This window comes from Trachypithecus francoisi, unplaced genomic scaffold, assembly GCF_009764315.1.
Source record: "Trachypithecus francoisi isolate TF-2019V2 unplaced genomic scaffold, Tfra_2.0 Lachesis_group12, whole genome shotgun sequence".
Taxonomy (NCBI): domain Eukaryota; kingdom Metazoa; phylum Chordata; class Mammalia; order Primates; family Cercopithecidae; genus Trachypithecus; species Trachypithecus francoisi.
The window spans coordinates 18231210-18249947 of NW_022681457.1; the positions used below are offsets into that span (position 1 = coordinate 18231210).

The 18738-nt window shown below is 36.0% G+C and overlaps 1 protein-coding gene across 2 annotated transcripts in view; it reads right to left on the bottom strand.

The window, feature by feature from the left end:
• Positions 1–296: 296 nt before the first annotated feature.
• The window catches only part of FYB2 (FYN binding protein 2), a 111028-nt gene continuing 92586 nt past the window's right edge, over positions 297–18738 (bottom strand). Inside the window, exons 16-20 of one of the 2 annotated variants that reach the window (XM_033225038.1) lie at positions 8350–8436; positions 5391–5484; positions 1651–1807; positions 1512–1545; positions 297–1182 (exon numbers count right to left, since the gene is read on the bottom strand). In XM_033225038.1, the coding sequence (XP_033080929.1) occupies positions 1161–1182; positions 1512–1545; positions 1651–1807; positions 5391–5484; positions 8350–8436 (394 nt within the window). In that variant the 3' untranslated portion in view covers positions 297–1160. Of the gene's footprint in view, positions 1183–1511; positions 1546–1650; positions 1808–4973; positions 5485–8349; positions 8437–18738 lie in introns of those variants that run through there. The other variant, XM_033225037.1, reaches the window with a different exon arrangement.

Sequence of the window (18738 nt, forward strand, 5' to 3'; positions counted from 1 at the left end):
TGTTATTTGTAATAATCTCTACAGATTTCCTTCTTTAAAGTCTGAACTTTTTGAATATCTTTGATTCATGTCTTTTAGAATAAGCTTGGCCTTTATTGGCAAATGTCATTTGGAACATGAAAAGGAAAAGAAAAGAACCTAGAAGCTTAAAAAGTGGCCTCAATATAAAGAACAAGGCCATGGAAACAAAATCCATCACACTTGTGATGGCCAGAATCATCCTACTTAAAGAACTGAGTGAAATTCTTCAGTTTTTCAGTGCTGAAAAAGCCACTTAAAAATTTGAAACTGTTAAATGCATATGTAGAATTTATTTCTCTTGACATGCAGTGCACCTCATTTAAAAAATGGAATAGATATTACAGCTCAGTTTTTAAAGTTTTATTTAATTCCATATAAATGAAAGTACATATGAATGCTGCTAGTTCAATAGTTATTTGGGCATAGACAAAATAATGACAATTGTTCTTATTTTGGACAAAAAGATGTTTTAAAGTAATACAGCATATATATTATTTTGTTAAGTACATTTGGGCACTCCTTAAAATGATGGGTGAATTTAGGAATAAGTTATTTTTTGGGAAACTATTCCCAAAAGAAACCAATGTGGAACAGTATTCATATGAGTTTATTTTTGTGATAAAGTAAAAGGACATTTATACCTTTTTAAAGACTGAGTCATAATTAAGATTATACCTTAAACTTGAGTATTTAAAAGACCTTGGTTACACTGTTTACTGTTCAGAATTAAATTATACCAAATTTGAATGCACAACATCTAGAAATTACAAACGCTCGTGTGCTAATATTAGAAGCAAACCAACCATCTGCACAACTGACTAGGTGCCATAAGGCATGATTTCTAACTTTGGATATGGCTCATTAAATAAGTGCTCAAATGCTAACACATACTGTTTCACATTCTCTTGAACTGGCAGTGAAGTAGATACTGAAATAGACATTGACAGATAACCTTTTAGGAGTAAAACCAACATCTAAATGTTGAGGATTTGTTTTTATTTTTCTCTTTTAAGTTCAGAACGAAAGTTTCCACAGATTCCACCATCTCTAAAGTTTTGACCTGTAACCTGAAACTGATGTAAGGCAGGACTAGGATCTTAGGAATAGTTCTCAGTCCATAACATTTGATCTTGATCTTTCTAAGGTGACCAACTCTGATGCCTGAGAATAAAGAAAAATATGCAAACATTTAAAAATATAGGACAATGAAACAGTTGAGTGGGAGATTTCTAGGGAATTTCTGATCTAGTTTAATATGTTTGTGTTCTTTTAAAATGTTTATAAAGCTATGTAGAGAAGTTTGATAGCATACTCAGGAGAGACAATAATAAAGTATCTTCCAAAATGATCCTTATAGAATAGGGTACTGCATGTCTAATTTTTAAAACTTATCCTGAATTTCAATAGATTCAGTAGTCTTCTCTTGAGACTAATGTATACAACAATGTATTAGGAACTCATGATTTAAAGTACAAAATCAAACAGCTTACTTGAAATCTAGATGTTCAATGAGCACATATCCATCTATAGAAAGAAAAATCACTGTTAATTTGAAAGTTATAGAGAAAATGCTTTAAGATTCTTTTTAAAAACAATGAAATGTTATGAAAAATTAGCAAATAAACTTACATTTGCCTTTAGAATTACGACATATCACTAGATTTTGTTCGGTGGTATCAATGACTTCCAGTTCTTCTCCAGGACTTATTGGCAAATCAAATATTCCATTTCTTGAATTATTGGAACAGGCCACTGCTGTGTTGATGACAATAATCTCTTTATTGTACTGAAATGAGAAATTACTAATCAGACCATTCTTGCATAGTTATTTTTCATAACAAAATTAATGGAGGATATAATATAGTAACCTCAAAATAAACTCCAGATACTATTGACTAGTTAACACATATAGGAATAGAAAATAGGAAGGTATACAGTTAAAGGAAAGTCATTTAAGAAAATAATAGTAAAATGGTGCAATCTCACATTTGTTTGGTATGATTATATTTTCAAAGTGTTTTCACAGCCATTATTATTTTTTTCTCTCAAATATTTTTAAAAAATTATTATTTTTAGTTATGGGGTACATGTGCAGGATGTACAGGTTTGTTACATAAGCAAATGTGTACCATAGTGGTTTACTGCACCTATCAAGCTATCACCTAGGTATTAAGCCCAGCATGCATTAACCATCCTTTCTAATACTCTCCATCCCCATACCCTATCCCCAGACAGACCCCAGTGTGTGCACAACCATTACTTAATTGTACTAGAATGAGCCCTGCTGGATGAGGTTGTAACGTAGGTATGAATTAAGCACCATGGATGGTAGTTAACTGTTCCATTACTAAAACTTCTGTGTAGTGCCTTAAAGTTTATAATATTCTTACATACCTATCATTTCTAGATGACACTCTTTGCATGCTTTTTCTCTGTGTGAGCTTATGTATTCTTATATATAGCTATACTACATGTTATTTTAAAGTAGTGGGAATTGGCTGTACCCAGTTGGGGGCAATTCCCAGTCTCCTTTTGTATTCACGGGTAGGCAGGTATTTTGTTAAAAACTCCTGAGAAATTCAAGTCCTGACCTTGGGAATCTTTTCCTGACATACTGACCTATACATCTGCAGCACATCACCTTCTAATGCACTGAAATCTGTTGACCACAAACAGATAGTTCCAGAATACACAGCTTAGATTAAAGGTACCTACTTCTCCAAATCAGTGTGACCAAATATCTCCTTTTGCCCAGGATATTGTCTGTTTATAACTAATATGTCTATCTATAACTATTTATTATTATGATTAAGAGTTCCTCCTTCCACTCTTAGAGGTGTCCTGTGTTTGGATGATAAATTACAAGATCAACCTATATCAAATGAGATCAGATCTACAAGATAGCTTTTTTCCTTTACTTAACAAAGCAATCGCTTCCTTACTGGCTTTTTTATCCTTTACAGGCCATTGCTCACTGTGAATTCATAGTGATTTCTTAAAATACAGATCTAATTAGGTCACCTTTCTATTTATAAAGTTCTAAAAACTCCTTATTGCTTTCAGGATGAGATCCACACTGCTTAGCCTGACATTCAAGGTCCTTTGCATACTGCCATTCTCCATCCCTCTATCTTTGTCTTCTTTACTGAAGCTGCATCAAGCTACATGACAATCCTTGAATACATGCTGTTTACTTGAAATACTCTTCTTTCTCTTAACCACTTCACATGAAAACTGTTATGACTGCCATATATAACTTACTGTCTCTTAACTATACTTTATATCTATTCCTATTATATAATTTAATAAACATACTGTCTTATCAAGTGAAAATAGTAGACAGCCTTATTCATCATTGTACCCTCAGTGCCTGGCACAAATGAGTTATCCAATGTTTTATGATTTGAGCTGGATAAAAATTATTGAAATGGCCTATCAAGGAAACCCACTACAGGTAATAAGAATGAAATTATACACATATACAGGAAATGGAATATCTTTCCCACATGAAACAATCAAAAACACACGGAGAGGGAAAAAAGGATTGGATGGAACATAAGGGTCTTTTCAACAAGTGATTGCCTCATGGTTGTTTTTCAATTAATCAAATAACATCAAGGTTGTAGTAGATAATAACATATCACAATTTCTAGATATAGTAACCCCAATCAGCTTTGGTTCAAACAGGAATTATCAGTGATTATGAGAGATTTGTGTACATTCCTATTTTAGTTCATCTCAAAAAATATTTTATGCGTGTTTACAAAATGCTAAGCAGCCTTATTCTGCTCTGCACATGGATATAAACATATATAAAATAACCTTTGTCCTCTAGGAGCTCATAGTTTAATATGATGAACATGTAATACCAATTTTGTTAATGTGGGATAAGCTAGAGATTGCTCAAGCATATAGGTAAATGGAAGAAGAGTAATTTATTTAATTAGAAGATTTGGGTAAGTCTTCCTGGAGAAGAGGAGATCCCTCGACTGGAGCTTGATAAATGAACAAGAGCTAGTCAGATGGAGAAAAGTTCAAAATTGTACCAGATAGTTGGAATAGACCAAGGAAGCACCTAGAGAGATGAAATGGCAAGACAAAGATAGAGGTGGAGGTTCATTCAAGGGACAGAACTATGAGCAGTTTGTGGCCAAAGCAGAAAGTGCAAGGCAAAGAGTGGCAAGAGATAAAGCCAGGAAGATATGCAAAGGTCAGGACATAAAGAGCTTTCTATGTCATGTTAGGAAGCCTAAACTTTAAACATTTTGCAAGGGGGAATTTTTGAAAAATTTTAGGCTGCATAGTGACTTAGATAAATTTTATGAGGAGGATGCACAATTTGTCTCTCTCAATCCAGTGTCTGGCACATGGAAAGTGCTCAGTATGTTTCATAGTTAATAATCCTCACTTTGACAATATATGAAATCAGGGAAGGTTGAGCTTTAGAATAACGAAAAAATGTTCCATGGATTCTTAATAACAGAATAAGAAGGCAGAGAGCTTCGGATGCTGCGTCATTCATTTGTTCATTTTGTTATTCATTTGCATGTTTATTTAGGCATTCATTTACCAAACACTGTCTGTACAGTTTTATGTCAGGCCCTGGGGAACAAACCTGAATGAGACAGGGTTTCTTTCTCAAAAAGGACTCAAGAGATTAATTAGTAACAGAAAACAGAAAAGCATGTTCTCACTCATAGGTGGGAACTGAACAATGAGATCACTTGGACTTGGGAAGGGGAACATCACACACCGGGGCCTATCATGGTGGGGGGAGGGGGGAGGGGGGAGGGGGGAGGGGGGAGGGGGGAGGGGGGAGGGATTGCATTGGGAGTTATACCTGATGTAAATGACGAGTTGATGGGTGCTGACGAGTTGATGGGTGCAGCACACCAACATGGCACAAGTATACATATGTAACAAACCTGCACATTATGCACATGTACCCTAGAACTTAAAGTATAATAAAAAAAAAAAAAAGAAAAAAAAAGATTCACACACACACACACACACACACACAAATGCTTTAATACAACTAATCAGTGTTATAAAAGACATGTGTAAAATAGATATATAAAATGTGCTGAAGGAGTAACTTAACCTGGACAAGTTAGGGAGGAGTGGGTGACATTTGAACAGAGCCTTCAAGAACAACTTAGGAGTTTTTCCAGGAAGAAGGAATAGCATGTACAGACATAAGAATATAGAAATGTATCAGGAAAAAATAGGAATGAAATGCTGGCTTTTTGTGTCAAAGATAATGTCTGTATCTTAGAGAGGCAGAGGCACAGCATACTTACAGATTTTTTTTTAAATGAAAGCTCCAAGCTGTCAATATTGCTAATTTTTACCTCGAGAAGAGAACGTACCTTAAACCTTTCTCTAAATAGTTTTTCTTCTCTTTTCATTCTGTTCTTTTCTAAGTTTTGCTTCTTGGTTTTGAAGAAACTTCTAGGAGAGAAACTAGCAAGAAATGTGCAGGTAGGGTAAAATGTATTATAATAAAATTCTTAAGTTGCCGAGTCTACAAAGTCACTTCATTTCAGGACAAATTCAGGTATAGTTTTTTGTGTACATAATTTTATATAAAATAATACATATGCAAAGTCATGCATCTGTATTTGTGTATATGTACACACACGTATGTAGGTTCATAATACAAATACACACACATATTTCCATTAGAGCAAATTGTCAAACAAGTGATCAGGGTAATACCAATTGCTTTTCCCCACAATTAAAAAATATTTTTGATGGCAAGATAATAACTTGGGATAAAATCACATTGGTTAAACAAATGAAGGTAAACAAGAAACTTGTCTGAATGAGACTTATAGATATAACTTGTTTTGTTTTTTGTTTTTTGGGTTTTTTTTAGTTTTAGGAAATTTACATATGTTCCCATTCACCTTCAGATTATTTCATGGAAACCAGTAAGAATGAGTAAGCAGTTTACTTTGTGTGGTTTTCTGAGTTGTTAAACCTAATTGGAGATCACAAATCTACATGGTTCAATTGAAGAGCTCTCCAGTTTGCTGAATGTTTTGGAGGATGAATACCATTAAGAAAATAAAGAAAGATGCCACAAAACATGTGCAAGAATTTCAGCACATAAAAGTAAATAACGCTACAGAAGAAGCTGATTATACTCTTAGTCCTCCCTCTTGCTCTTCACATGAGATTTGTTTCTTCTTTTTAGCAGTTTAATGTATTGACAGAAGTAAAAACGTCAACCAAATCCTGTCAATTTTATTCCAAAGTGTCCCCTACATTTGTTTATTTCCAAGATTACAGCCACTGCCATATTTCAGATTATCACTACTTATTGCCTGAGATACCATCTTCGTCTTACCTCTCCTTCCTCAAATCCATTGGCATACATGCCTGCAGAGTCATTTTTCTAAAATTTAGTTATGTCACTCTCTTGCTTAAAACCTTTCAATGTCTCTCTATTGCCAATAGGATAAAGTCTAAATTCATTAGCATTTTATAATCTGGCCAGATCATCTTTCCAGCTTCATCAGCTGCCCATTTCCCTACACATTACAATGTCTAATTGGGTCATCTTAGAAAGTGGGTTATCCTTTTCATGCCGTTATACCTAGGATACTGCTATGGTTTGGATATTTGACTCCTCGAAGCCTCATGTTGACATTTGAGCCCTAATGTTGGAGGTGGGGCCTAATGGGAGATGTTTGTGTCATGGGGTTGTTTCCCTCATGAATGGCTTGCTGCTGTCCTCTTGGTAATGAGTGAGTTACCACTGTCATAGTTTCCTGGAGCCTGGCATCTCATTTGTTAAAATGAGCCTGGTACCTCACTTGTCTCTCTCGCTCCCTTTCTAGCCCTGTGATCTCTGCGCATTCTCCTTCACCTTCTGCCATGAGTGGAAGCAGCCTGAGGCCTTCACCAGAAGCAGATGCCAATGTCATGCTGCTTGTACAGTCTACAGAACCATGAGCTAAATAAACCTCTTTTCTTTATAAATTTCCTAGCCTCAGGTGTTCCTTTATAGCAACACAAATAGGCTAAGACAGATACCTTTGCCCAACTTCTCTTTAAACTTACCATCATCTTTGATTGATAAAAGAATAATAAAAGGGTTGAACTGATATAGAAAACATTTCTTCCTTACTGGTAGAATACGTTATGGTCGAAATCATTTTAAAAAGATCAAAGAGCACATAGAAATTGATACAGAAATAATTACCCTTACTGTAACATTTTCTAATTTACTTGGTTCAAAATAAAAGTATACTGTTATATCACTCTGTTGTAAAAAAAATAAAAATAAAAAGGCACTGGAAAATTGTTTCCTAAGAAGCATTATTTGTAGTTATCAACATACTAAAAAGCTTTCTGGGGGGCAGATCAAAAATGTTACTAATAGTTCCTCTCTTGGAATTCTGTTTTGTTACGCTGTGCAAATGTATGTAAAAGTATGAAGTTTAAGATAGAAAGTTTCTTTTCTAGTCTGTTAATACATCTTTCCAACCTGAGAAAAATAAATTACATCAAGTCTGAACCTAAAGAAAATAAACTTACGAGAAGGGCCATCCAATGCCATCCTCTGAGTCTCAGACACTAACGTCTGGTTTCCTCTGGTGCACCCCAGTAGGACTTTTCTAACAGGTTTCCCAGAGCAGACAGACTACACAATGTTCACATCTCAGTGACTATTTAGACAAATATTTCCCCAAGTCATTTGTTAAAAAAGTACCTCATATCCTGCCTCATGTCCTAGCAATTGAGAAGATGGGATCAGAGAGCAGTAAGAAACCACCTGCCTCAGTAAAAACATCCTCTCACAACTGCTTGGGAACTTGAATCACATGAATGCAGATTAGATCTTGACTCAGTAAAACATTTTAAACTTCTAACACTCATTATAGTCATAACTAGAATTATATTTTAGGGAAATCAGTGTTACTATATGATACCTAGTTTGTTTTTTTCTCAAAGTTACATTTAAGTTCTAATTGGAGTTTTATTTACATGATATCTTATAAGGGGAAGTTCTTACAACCTAAAAGAAGACTAGAAATTTGTCGTTGTTTGAAAATGGTTAACTTGAAATCTTTTCTCACTTCCTATCCACCAAAAGCAGGGAGGAGGAAGATGAAGATACATGTATATGACACTTAATATTTTTATATTCTTTGTCCCTTTTAATCCTCTCAACTGTACTATGATGTAGATGTTGTTATTCTCATTTTGTAGATGAAAAAGCTGAGAATCAAATTTCCTTACTTATCTAAGGCCACACAGCTGGTAAGAGGTATAAATTGCCACAGATAACCTATAACATAAGTGCCTCTGTGTTCCCACCTTTCTGATTCTTCAGCACCGTTTTTCTCTTTTTTTTCCTTTGGTGTCAGAAACTTGGGTTTCCACATTTTCAGTTTATCTTCATCTCTGAGGAGAAATATATTTTGAGCAAGTAAATTAAGACTGACTTATACATTTGTGGAACCATCAACACTTCATAGGCAATTATGTTTTACAAAAAATTAAAAAGCCATCTAGAAATATATTTTGATAATCCATGGAAAGGCCATATAGTAAATATTTTAGGCTTTGCAGCCATATTATCTCTATGGCAACTCTTCAACTCTACTGTTGCAATTTTATACACAGAAACAAGTGGCAGGCCATATTTGGTCCTCCGGCCATAGTTTGCTGACCCGTGATGTGTCATAATCCAAATTTGAAACCAGATGCAAGAGATCAGCCTGCTTATAATCACATTTCATCTCCTTTATAAGCCTCGGGGGCGTTGGTCTCTAAAATGTGAATAATATAACTGAACTCCATTGTGAAACAAGGCTAAGCCAACTAGCATGTAATGTTAGTGATTCCAGGCAAAAGAAGATGCAGGGAAGGGAGAAGGTATTTATTATAGAAGGAACTAGTAATTTTTAGCATCTATGTGTCAGGTCTTATGCTAAGCATCTTACATTTGTTTACTCATTTGGTTTTCAAAGTAAGTATTGCAACAATCCTTTAAACCAATCACTCAAAGTTTTACAAGCGAGGAAATGGATGAGCAGAGAGAATGAAATGGAAGGTCACAGTGGTATGACCACTTTGGAAAACAAGTTGGCATTTTCATATGAATTTTCATTCCCTATAATTTGCATTTTTCCCCTTCTATCTTCTAGAAAAATTCCTGCACACATTCAGAGGAGCCATAAATAAAATATCTGTGGCAATATTATTTGTAAGGGCCCCAATAGTTACCAACAATTGAATAGATAAATGAATTATGATATATACATATAATGGAATATTACAGAACATTAAAATGAAAGGAAAAATGAAAGATTATATTTGAATAAAAAAGTTACAGAACTCTGTATACAGTGTCTCATTTTCATGATGTTCAAATCCCAAAGAAAACAATTTTTGTTTCATATGTTTGTTAAAACTATATTTATTTTGAACAAGGAAATGAAAACACCAAATTTATGAGAACAGTTACCTTGAGGGAAGGGATACATGGTGTTTACAAGGAAAAGAGGCCAAAGTATTGGTTACGTTCTAGTTCTTAAGTCGAATGATGGGTTCAGGGCAATTTGTTTTACCATGCTTTACAAATTTTGTTTTCTTTTGATTTTTTACAAATGACTTAAGAAAAATAATTTATCCAGATTCACTGGTATGCACTTGTAGTTCCAGCTACTTGGGAGGCTGAGGGGAGAGGACTGCTTGAGGCAGGAGGTCAAAGTGCAGTGTGCTATGATCACGCCTGTGAATAGCCACTGCATTTCAACCTGGTCAACATAGCAAGACTCCATCTCAAACAAAAGAGAAAAAGAACTTATTCTTTACCCTAATTTGATATTTCAGAATTCTCTTCCATCTTATGCCAAATTACATTTCCTGCTTGTAACACCCCTTTCCTGATTATATACGCCTTATGGTCCAACAGAACTTCCCAAACACGTGTGTTTTCCATTTACAGTTGTCCACTCCCCCTCTTGCTCCTCCCTTTTCTCTCATCTTCTTTTGCTCCCAGTCTTCACCTGTCAAAATGTTACCTGTCTTTCCTGTTCCAGCTTGGCCCAAAGATTTTTGATCACCTAAATAACAGTAATGTCTACCTATTCTGAGCTTCCAGATTATCTTGCACATTTTTATAGCAGGTCCTTCTTTGTTAACTAATTTATCAAATTATGTTTTGGTATCAGACACATGATACAGATATGAAAGTCACAGTCCCTACCTCAAAGAGTTCCCAGTCTAGCAGATAAGAAAGTCAAGAAAACAGACCACTACAATTCTAAGAAAAATATCTTGATAAAAAAAGGGAGTACCTAACTTAAATAGATAAAGTTAGAGAGGGCTTCTTAGAAAAAGTAAAATCTGAATCCAATTTTAAATAATGAGGGATAAAATAGCCGGCAAAAAACATGGCAAAGTGTGTCACAGGTAGAACTATTCTTTTCTTCTTAAATTATCACCTTCTTGAAGAGGCTTTCCATAACTATCAATACTTTAAAACCCCTACCAGCACACACCTTATATCCACTGTCTTTCAAAATATCCTGTTTCAAAGCAACCAAATTCCAATGTGTAATTATAGACTAATGTTTTCGTTTGTTTATTGATTTAGTCTCTCTATGCCCGCAGGAGTAGGAATTATATCTCTTTTGTTTACTGCTTTATACCCAACACCTAGCACAGTGCCTGGCACAAAGGACATGTTCAATAAATATTTGTTGAGTGAATTGATGAAGTTGGAACAAATGTGAAGGTCTGGAAATGCTAGACAGTATATCCGGTCTAAGGAACTCCACGTAGTAGAGTATGGATGGAACACAGGAATAGTGGGTAAGCAGGAATAACAGGTGAGGCTAAGAGGTTGCCAGGGACTGGATTATGAATAAATTTTATGTTTTCCTAAGCAGTTTTGACTTCATTCTGAAAGTGATGGGTAACCACTAAACAGTCTTCAGCTGTTGGGTGGTAGGTGGTCACATTAGCACTTAAGAAAGTCTGGAGAATAAACTGAAATGGAGGTAAGATGGCCATTCAGGGAGTTGTAGTAATCTGGTTGAGAAACAAGACTGCACTGTGGCTGTGCAGTGGGGATGGGAAAAGTGGGAACAGTTTTGAGTTATTGGAAGAGAGTGAAGGGAAGGGAAAGGCACAAGAGAAGGAATAATAGATAACCTAGGGTTTCAGCCTGAGCAACTGTGTGTTTATTGAAATAGTCACCAACATAGAGATAGTCACCAACATAGAGATTAAAAGGACTAGATGTGGAGCTCCATCTTCAGTGGATCCAACACTGGAGCACCCAGATATATAAAACAAATATTATTAGGCCAAAAGGGAGAGATATACCTTGATACAATAATAGTTGGGAGACTTCAACCTCCCACTCTAAGCAGATTATCCAGAAATAAAAACAGCAAACATCCTATTTAAACTGCACCATAGACCAAATGGACCTAACAGACATCTACAGAACTTAATACACATCTACAGAACATGTCACTCATGTTCTGTATAGTACACATTCTTTTCATTATCAATGGAACATTCTCCAGAACTGTTCATAAGTTAGGACACAAAACAAGTATCAACAAGTTTTAAAAAATCAAAATCATATCAAGTATCTCATCTGAGCACAGTGGATTAAAACTAAACATCAATAACAACAGGAACATTTGAAACTATACAAATATATGGAAATTAAACAACATGCTCCTGAACAACCAATGGGTGAAGGGAGAAATTAAGGATAATACTTAGAAACACAACATACCAAACTTATAGAACACAGCAAAAACAATATTAAGAGACAAGTTTATAGTAATAAATGCCTACATCAAAAACTAGAAAGATTTCAAAAAACAATCTAATGATTTATCTCAAATAATTAGAAAAGGAAGAACAAACCAAATTCAAAGTTAGTAGAAGAAAAGAAATAATAAAGATCAGAGCTGACATAAACAAATTTAGATAAAAAATACAAAAGATCAATGAAACAGAAAGCCGGTGTTTTGAAAAGAAACAAAATTGGCAAACCATTACCTAGACTAGACAGAGAGATGGGGTGAGAAGGAGAGGGGAAGGGAGGGAGGAAGGGAAGGGAGGGAGGAGGGGAGGTAAGGGGAGGGAAGAGGAAAGGGGAGGGGGAAGGAGAGGGGGAAAATTAAAGGGGAGGGGAAGGGGAAAGGGGGAGAGGGAGGGAAGGGCAAGTTCAAGTAAATAAAGTCAGAAGTGAAAAAAAGAGACATCACTTAGAGACCACTGTGAGCAACTATCTGCTAACAAATGGGAAAACCTGGAGGAAATAGCTAAATTCATGGAAATATACAACCTGAGATTGAACCAAGAAAAAATTAGAAAACTTGAAAAGACCAATAAAAGCAATGAGATTGCATCAGTAGCAAAGAATCTCCCAAAAAAGAAAAGTCTAGGACTGGATGGCGTCCCTGCTGAATTCTACTGAACCTTTAAAAAAGAATTAATACCAAATCTTCTCAAACTATTCCAAAACATTAAAGCAGAATGAACTCTTCCTAACTCATTCTATGAGGCCAGCATAACCCTGATACCAAAAGCAGAGAAGGATACAAAAAAGAAAAGAAAAGAAAATTACAGGTCAATATCCCTGATGAACATAGACACAAAAATCTTCAACAAAATATTAGCAAACTCAATACAACAGCACATCAAAAAGATAATACACCATGATGTAGTGTGATACATCCCAGAAATGCAAGAACATATTGGTGGGATGTATCCCTGAGCCCAGGAGGTCAAGGCTGCAGTGAATCATGATCATGCCACCACTGCACTCCAGCCTGAGGGACAGAGTGAGGCCCTGTTTCAAAAAACAAACAAACACAAAACTGACTCCCAGGGCATCCTCCCTGCACACAACCAGGCTGCTGTCCCTCTATAACCTCACACACTGACCCCTGGGCTCACTTGGTGAGCACATCCCCAGAGAGAGGATAGGTGGCAGGAAAGAGCGCTGGCTTGGGGGCAGGCCACCCAGATCTCAGACCTACCTCTGTACTCAATCGCGTGGACAAGTTAGTTACCCTTAGCCTTGATGTTCTTGTCTGAAACAATTTAAAATATTTTTTTACATTATAAAAATAGAGATGGGGTCCCATTATGTTGCCCAGACTGGTCTCAAACTCTTGAGCTCAAGTGATCCTCCCACTTCTGCCTCCCAAAGAGTTGGGTTTACAGGCATGAGCCACCGCACCTGGCCAACTGGGAACCATTCTAATCTATCATGGAGGATTGCTGTGATAGAAAGGGAAGTATCAGGCTGGGAAGATTTCAGCTCACCTCATGAATCACTGGCTTCATCTTGTGAAGCCAGAAATTCTCTAGCCATCACCCCCTCCGTGGTCATATTGATGTCCATCAATCAGACCACCAGGAACATGCCTGCAGTTAACAAAGTTGGGTCATTCAGCATAGGCAAATCAATAAATGTGAAACATCACTGCAACAGAATGAAGAACAAACCCATATGATAATTTCAATAGATGCAGAGAAAGCATTTATCAAAATTCAACATCCCTTCATAATAAAAGCTCTCAACAAATTAGGCATAGAAGGAAAGTACCTCAACATAATAAAGGCCATATATAACAAACCCACAGCTAACATCTTACCTAACAGGGAAATGCTGGAAGCTTTTCCTCTAAAAACTGGAATAAGACATGGATGCCCACTCTCTCCATTCTTATTCAACAAAGTACTGGAAGTTCTAGCAGGATAAATGAGGCAAGAGAAATAAATAAAGGACATCCAAATGGGAAAGGAGGAAGTACAATTGCCCCTGTTTGCAGATGACATGATCTTATATCTAGGAAAACCTAACAACTTTACCAAGAGACTCTTAGAACTAATAAATTCAGTAAAGTTGTAGGATACAAAAACAACATAAAAAAATTAGTAGCATTTCTATACATGAACAAAGAACTAGCTGAAAATGAGGTCAAGAAGGCAATCTGGTTTATAACAGCTACAAAAAACAAAAATACCTAGGAATAAGTTTAGCCAAGGAGGTGAAAGATCTCTACAAAGAAAATGACAAAACACTGATGAAATAAATTGTAGATGACATAAACAAATGGAAGGACATCTCATGTTCATAGATTGGAAGAATTAATATTGTTAAAATGACCATAGTACCCAAGGCAATCTACAGATTCAATGCAATCCCCATCAAAATAGCAATGCCATTTTTCACAGAAATAGAAAACACAATCTTAGAATTTGTATGGAATCACAAAAGACCCCAAGTAGCTGAAGCAATTCTGAGCAAAAGAACAAATCTGTATAAAGCACAGTACCAGACTTCAAAATATTCTACAAAGCTCTAGTAACCAAAACAGCATGGTATTGGCATAAAACAGACACACAAACCAATGGAACAGAATAGAGAACCCAGAAATTAATCCATGTATCTACAGCCAACTGCTTTTTGACAAAGATTCCAAGAACACTCAGTGGGGGAAGGACAGTCTTTTCAATAAATGGTGCTGAGAAAACTGGATATCCATACACAGCAGAATAAAACTAGACCCCATCCCACCTCTTACCCTATACAAAAATCAAACAAAAAAATAGATCAAAGACTTAAAATGTAAGACCCAAACCTCTAAAACTATTAGAAGAAAACATAGGGGAAACACTTTAGGACATTGGTTTAGGAAAAGTTTTATGACTAAGACCTCAATAGCACAGGTAACAAAGCAAAAATGAACAAATGGGATTTCAGCAATCTAAAAAGCTTCTGTACAGTAAAAGAAACAATCAACAGAGTGGAAAGACAACTTACAGAATGGAGAAAAATATTTACAAACTATTAATCTGACAGGTGATTAATACCCAGAATATACAAGAAACTCAAACAGCTTAACAGAAAAAAAATTCAATTAAAAATGGGTAAATGAACAGACATTTCTCAACAGATGACATTAAAATTACTAATAGTTTATTTGCTTAGAGGTGTTTGTAGTATTTTTATGGTAGTTTGTATTTCTGTGGGATTGGTGGCGATATCCCCTTTATCATTTTTTATTGCATCTATTTGATTCTTCTCTCTTTTCTTCTTTATTAGTCTTGCTAGTGGTTTATCAATTTTGTTGATCTTTTCAAAAAACCAGCTCCTGGATTCATTGACTTTTTGAACTTTTTGTGTGTGTGTGTGTGTCTCTGTCTCCTTCAGTTCTGCTCTGATCTTAGTTATTTCTTGCCTTCTGCTAGCTTTTGAATTTGTTTGCTCTTGCTTCTCTAGTTCTTTTAATTGTGAAGTTAGGGTGTCAATTTTAGATCTTTCCTGCTTTCTCTTGTGGACATTTAGTGCTATAAATTTCCCTCTACACACTGCTTTAAATGTATCCCAGAGACTCTGATACGTTGTATCTTTGTTCTCATTGGTTTCAAAGAACATCTTTATTTCTGCCTTCATTTCGTTATTTACCCAGTAATCATTTTGGAGCAGGTTGTTCAGTTTCCATGTAGTTTTGTGGTTTTGAATGAGTTTCTCAATCCTGAGTTCTAATTTGATTGCACTGTGGCCTGAGAGGCAGTTTGTTATGATTTCTGTTTTTTCACATTTGCTGAGGAATACTTTACTTCCAATTATGAGGTCAATTTTAGAATAAGTGTGATGTGGTGCTGAGAAGAATGTCTATTCTGTTGATTTGGGGTGGAGATTTCTGCAGATGTCTATTAGGTCTGCTTGGTGCAGAGATGAGTTCAAGTCCTGGATATCCTTGTTAACCTTCTGTCTTGTTGATCTGTCTAATATTGACAGTGGAGTGTTAAAGTCTCCCATTATTATTGTGTGGGAGTCTAAGTCTCTTTGTAGGTCTCTAAGGACTTGCTTTATGAATCTGGGTGCTCCTGTATTGGGTGCATATATATTTAGGATAGTTAGCTTTTCTTGTTGAATTGATCCCTTTACAATAATGTAATGGCCTTCTTTGTCTCTTTTGATCTTTGTTGGTTTAAAGTCTGTTTTATCTGAGACTAGGATTGCAACCCCTGCTTTTTTCTTTTGCTTTCCATTTGCTTGGTAGATCTTCCTCCATCCCTTTATTTTGAGCCTATGTGTCTCTTTGCACATGAGATGGGTCACCTGAATACAGCACACTGATGGGTCTTGACCCTTTATCCAATTTGCCAGTCTGTGTCTTTGAAATAGCAAAGACTTGAAACCAACCCAAATGTCCATCAATGATAGACTAGATTAAGAAAATGTGGCACATATATACCATGGAATACTACGCAGCCATAAAAAGGATGAGTTCATGCCCTTTGCAGAGACATGGATGAATCTGGAAATCATCATTCTCAGCAAACTATCACAAGGACAGAAAATGAAACACTGCATGTTCTAACTCATAGGTAGGAATTGAACAATGAGAACACTTAGACACAGGGCGGGGAACATCACACACCAGGGCTTGTCAGTCGGTGCGGGCCTAGGGGAGGGATAGCATTAGGAGAAATACCTAATGTACATGATGAGTTGATGGGTGCAGCAAACCAACATGGCACATGTATACCTATGTAACAAACTTGCACGTAGAGCACTTGTATCCTAGAATTTAAAGTATAATAAAAAAAAATAAAATACAATGACCAATAAACATATTTTAAAATATTCAACATCACTAATCACCAGGGAAATGCAAATCAAAGCCACAATGAGGTATCATTTCATCCCTGTTAGGATGACAATCATCAAAAAGACAAAAAACAACACAGGCTGACAAGGATGTGGAGTACAGGAAACCCTTCTTCATTCTTAGTGGGAATATCAATAGTACAGTACCTATGAATAACAGTATGGAGGTTCCTAAAAAACTATGAATTGAAATACCATATGATTCAGCAGTTCCATTGCTGGGTATTAATCCAAAGGAAATGAAATCATTGTATCAAAGAGACATCTATGCTCCCATGTTTATTGCAGCACTATATGTGATAGCCAACATATGGAATCAACTTAGGTATCCAACATCAAATGAATGGTAAAGAAAATGTGATAAACATACACATGGCAGAGAACTATTCAGTCATAAAAAAGAATGAAATCATGTCATTCACAGCAACATGGATGGAAGTGGAGGACATTATGTTAAGTGAAATAAGCCAGGAATAGAAAGTTAAGCACCACATGTTCTCACTCATATATGGAAGCTAAAAAAGGTTGCTCTCATAGAAATAAAGAGTAGAACAGAGGATGCTAAAGCCTGGGAAAGTAGGGAATAGGGAGAGATTACTTTAGGATACAATATACAGTGAGATATGACGAATATGTTCTAGTGTTCTATATTACTGATATGGGCAGGCTTTGTGTCTCCACCTAAACCTTACCTGAATTGTAATCCCCACGTATCGAGGGAGGGAGGTGACTGGATCATGGGGGCAGTTTCCCACATAGTGTTCTCATGAGAGTGAATGAGTTCTCATGAGTTCTAATGGCTTTATAAGGAGTTCTTCCCCCTTCACTTTCTCTTCTCTCTCACCTGCCGCCACATAATATGTACCTCTTCCCCTTCTGCCGTGATTGTAAGTTTCCTGAGGCCTCACCAGCCACGCTGAACTGTGAGTCAATTAAACTTCTTTCCTTTATTAATTACCCAGTCTCAGGTATTTCTTTATAGCAGTGTAAAAATGGACTAATACAACTACCATAGGATGACTATAGTTAACAATAATATATTACATAGTTTTAAATAGCTAGAAGGGAGATATTGAATATTTTCAACACAAAGAAATGATAAATGTTTGATGATGAATATGCTAATTACCCTGATCTTATCACTATATATTTTATGTATCGAAACATCACTAGATACCTGGAAAATATGTACAATTATTATATGTCAACTTAAAAATAACATCAAATAATGAAGAAATAATAACAACATAGAAACCTAGGGAAAAACTAGTATTTTTTTTCCTTTGGAGGATGGCATGGTTCATAGTTTAAGATATAGAGAAGACAAATAAAATAAAGGCTTAAAAGTATCCATTGGATTTAACAAAGGAGTTATTAGTGACCTTACCAAAAATAAGTTCAATGGTATAATAGGAAACCTAATTGAAGTGATCAAGGAAAGATGAATCAAACATGAACAGAGGAGACTTTTATTTTTAAACAGTTGGTTAGGAGGAGAAGTATAAATAACAAGTGACTGGAGAGGGAGTAGCAAACTTAAGGATGGCTTTTTGTTTTGTTTTGTTTTTTTGGGTTTTTTTTTGTTTGTTTTTGAAACAGGGTCTGGCTCCATCACCCAGGCTGGAGCCTAGTGGTGTGATCCCAGCTTACTACACCTCTGACTCAAAGGCTGAAGCCATCCTTACACCTCAGCCTCCTGAATAGCTGGGACTACAGGCATGTGCCACCATGCCTGGCTAGTTTAGTAGAGATGGGATTTTGCCATGCTTCCCAGGCTGGTCTTGAACTTCTGGACTGAGGCAATCCACCTACCTCAGCCTCTCAAAGTGCTGGGATTACAGGCAAGAGCCACTGCATCCAGCCATCTTTTTTGATAAATTATAGTTATTTAGTCTTTGAATATGGAGGTTCTGTCACATAGTGCTTGCTATCCTCCATGTTGTCGTGTACATTGGAGATAATTTTTAAAATGTGTTAAAATGAGATTCAAGTCTAAATTCAAAAATGAAAATCAGAAACAGACTCAAAACCTCCAATGC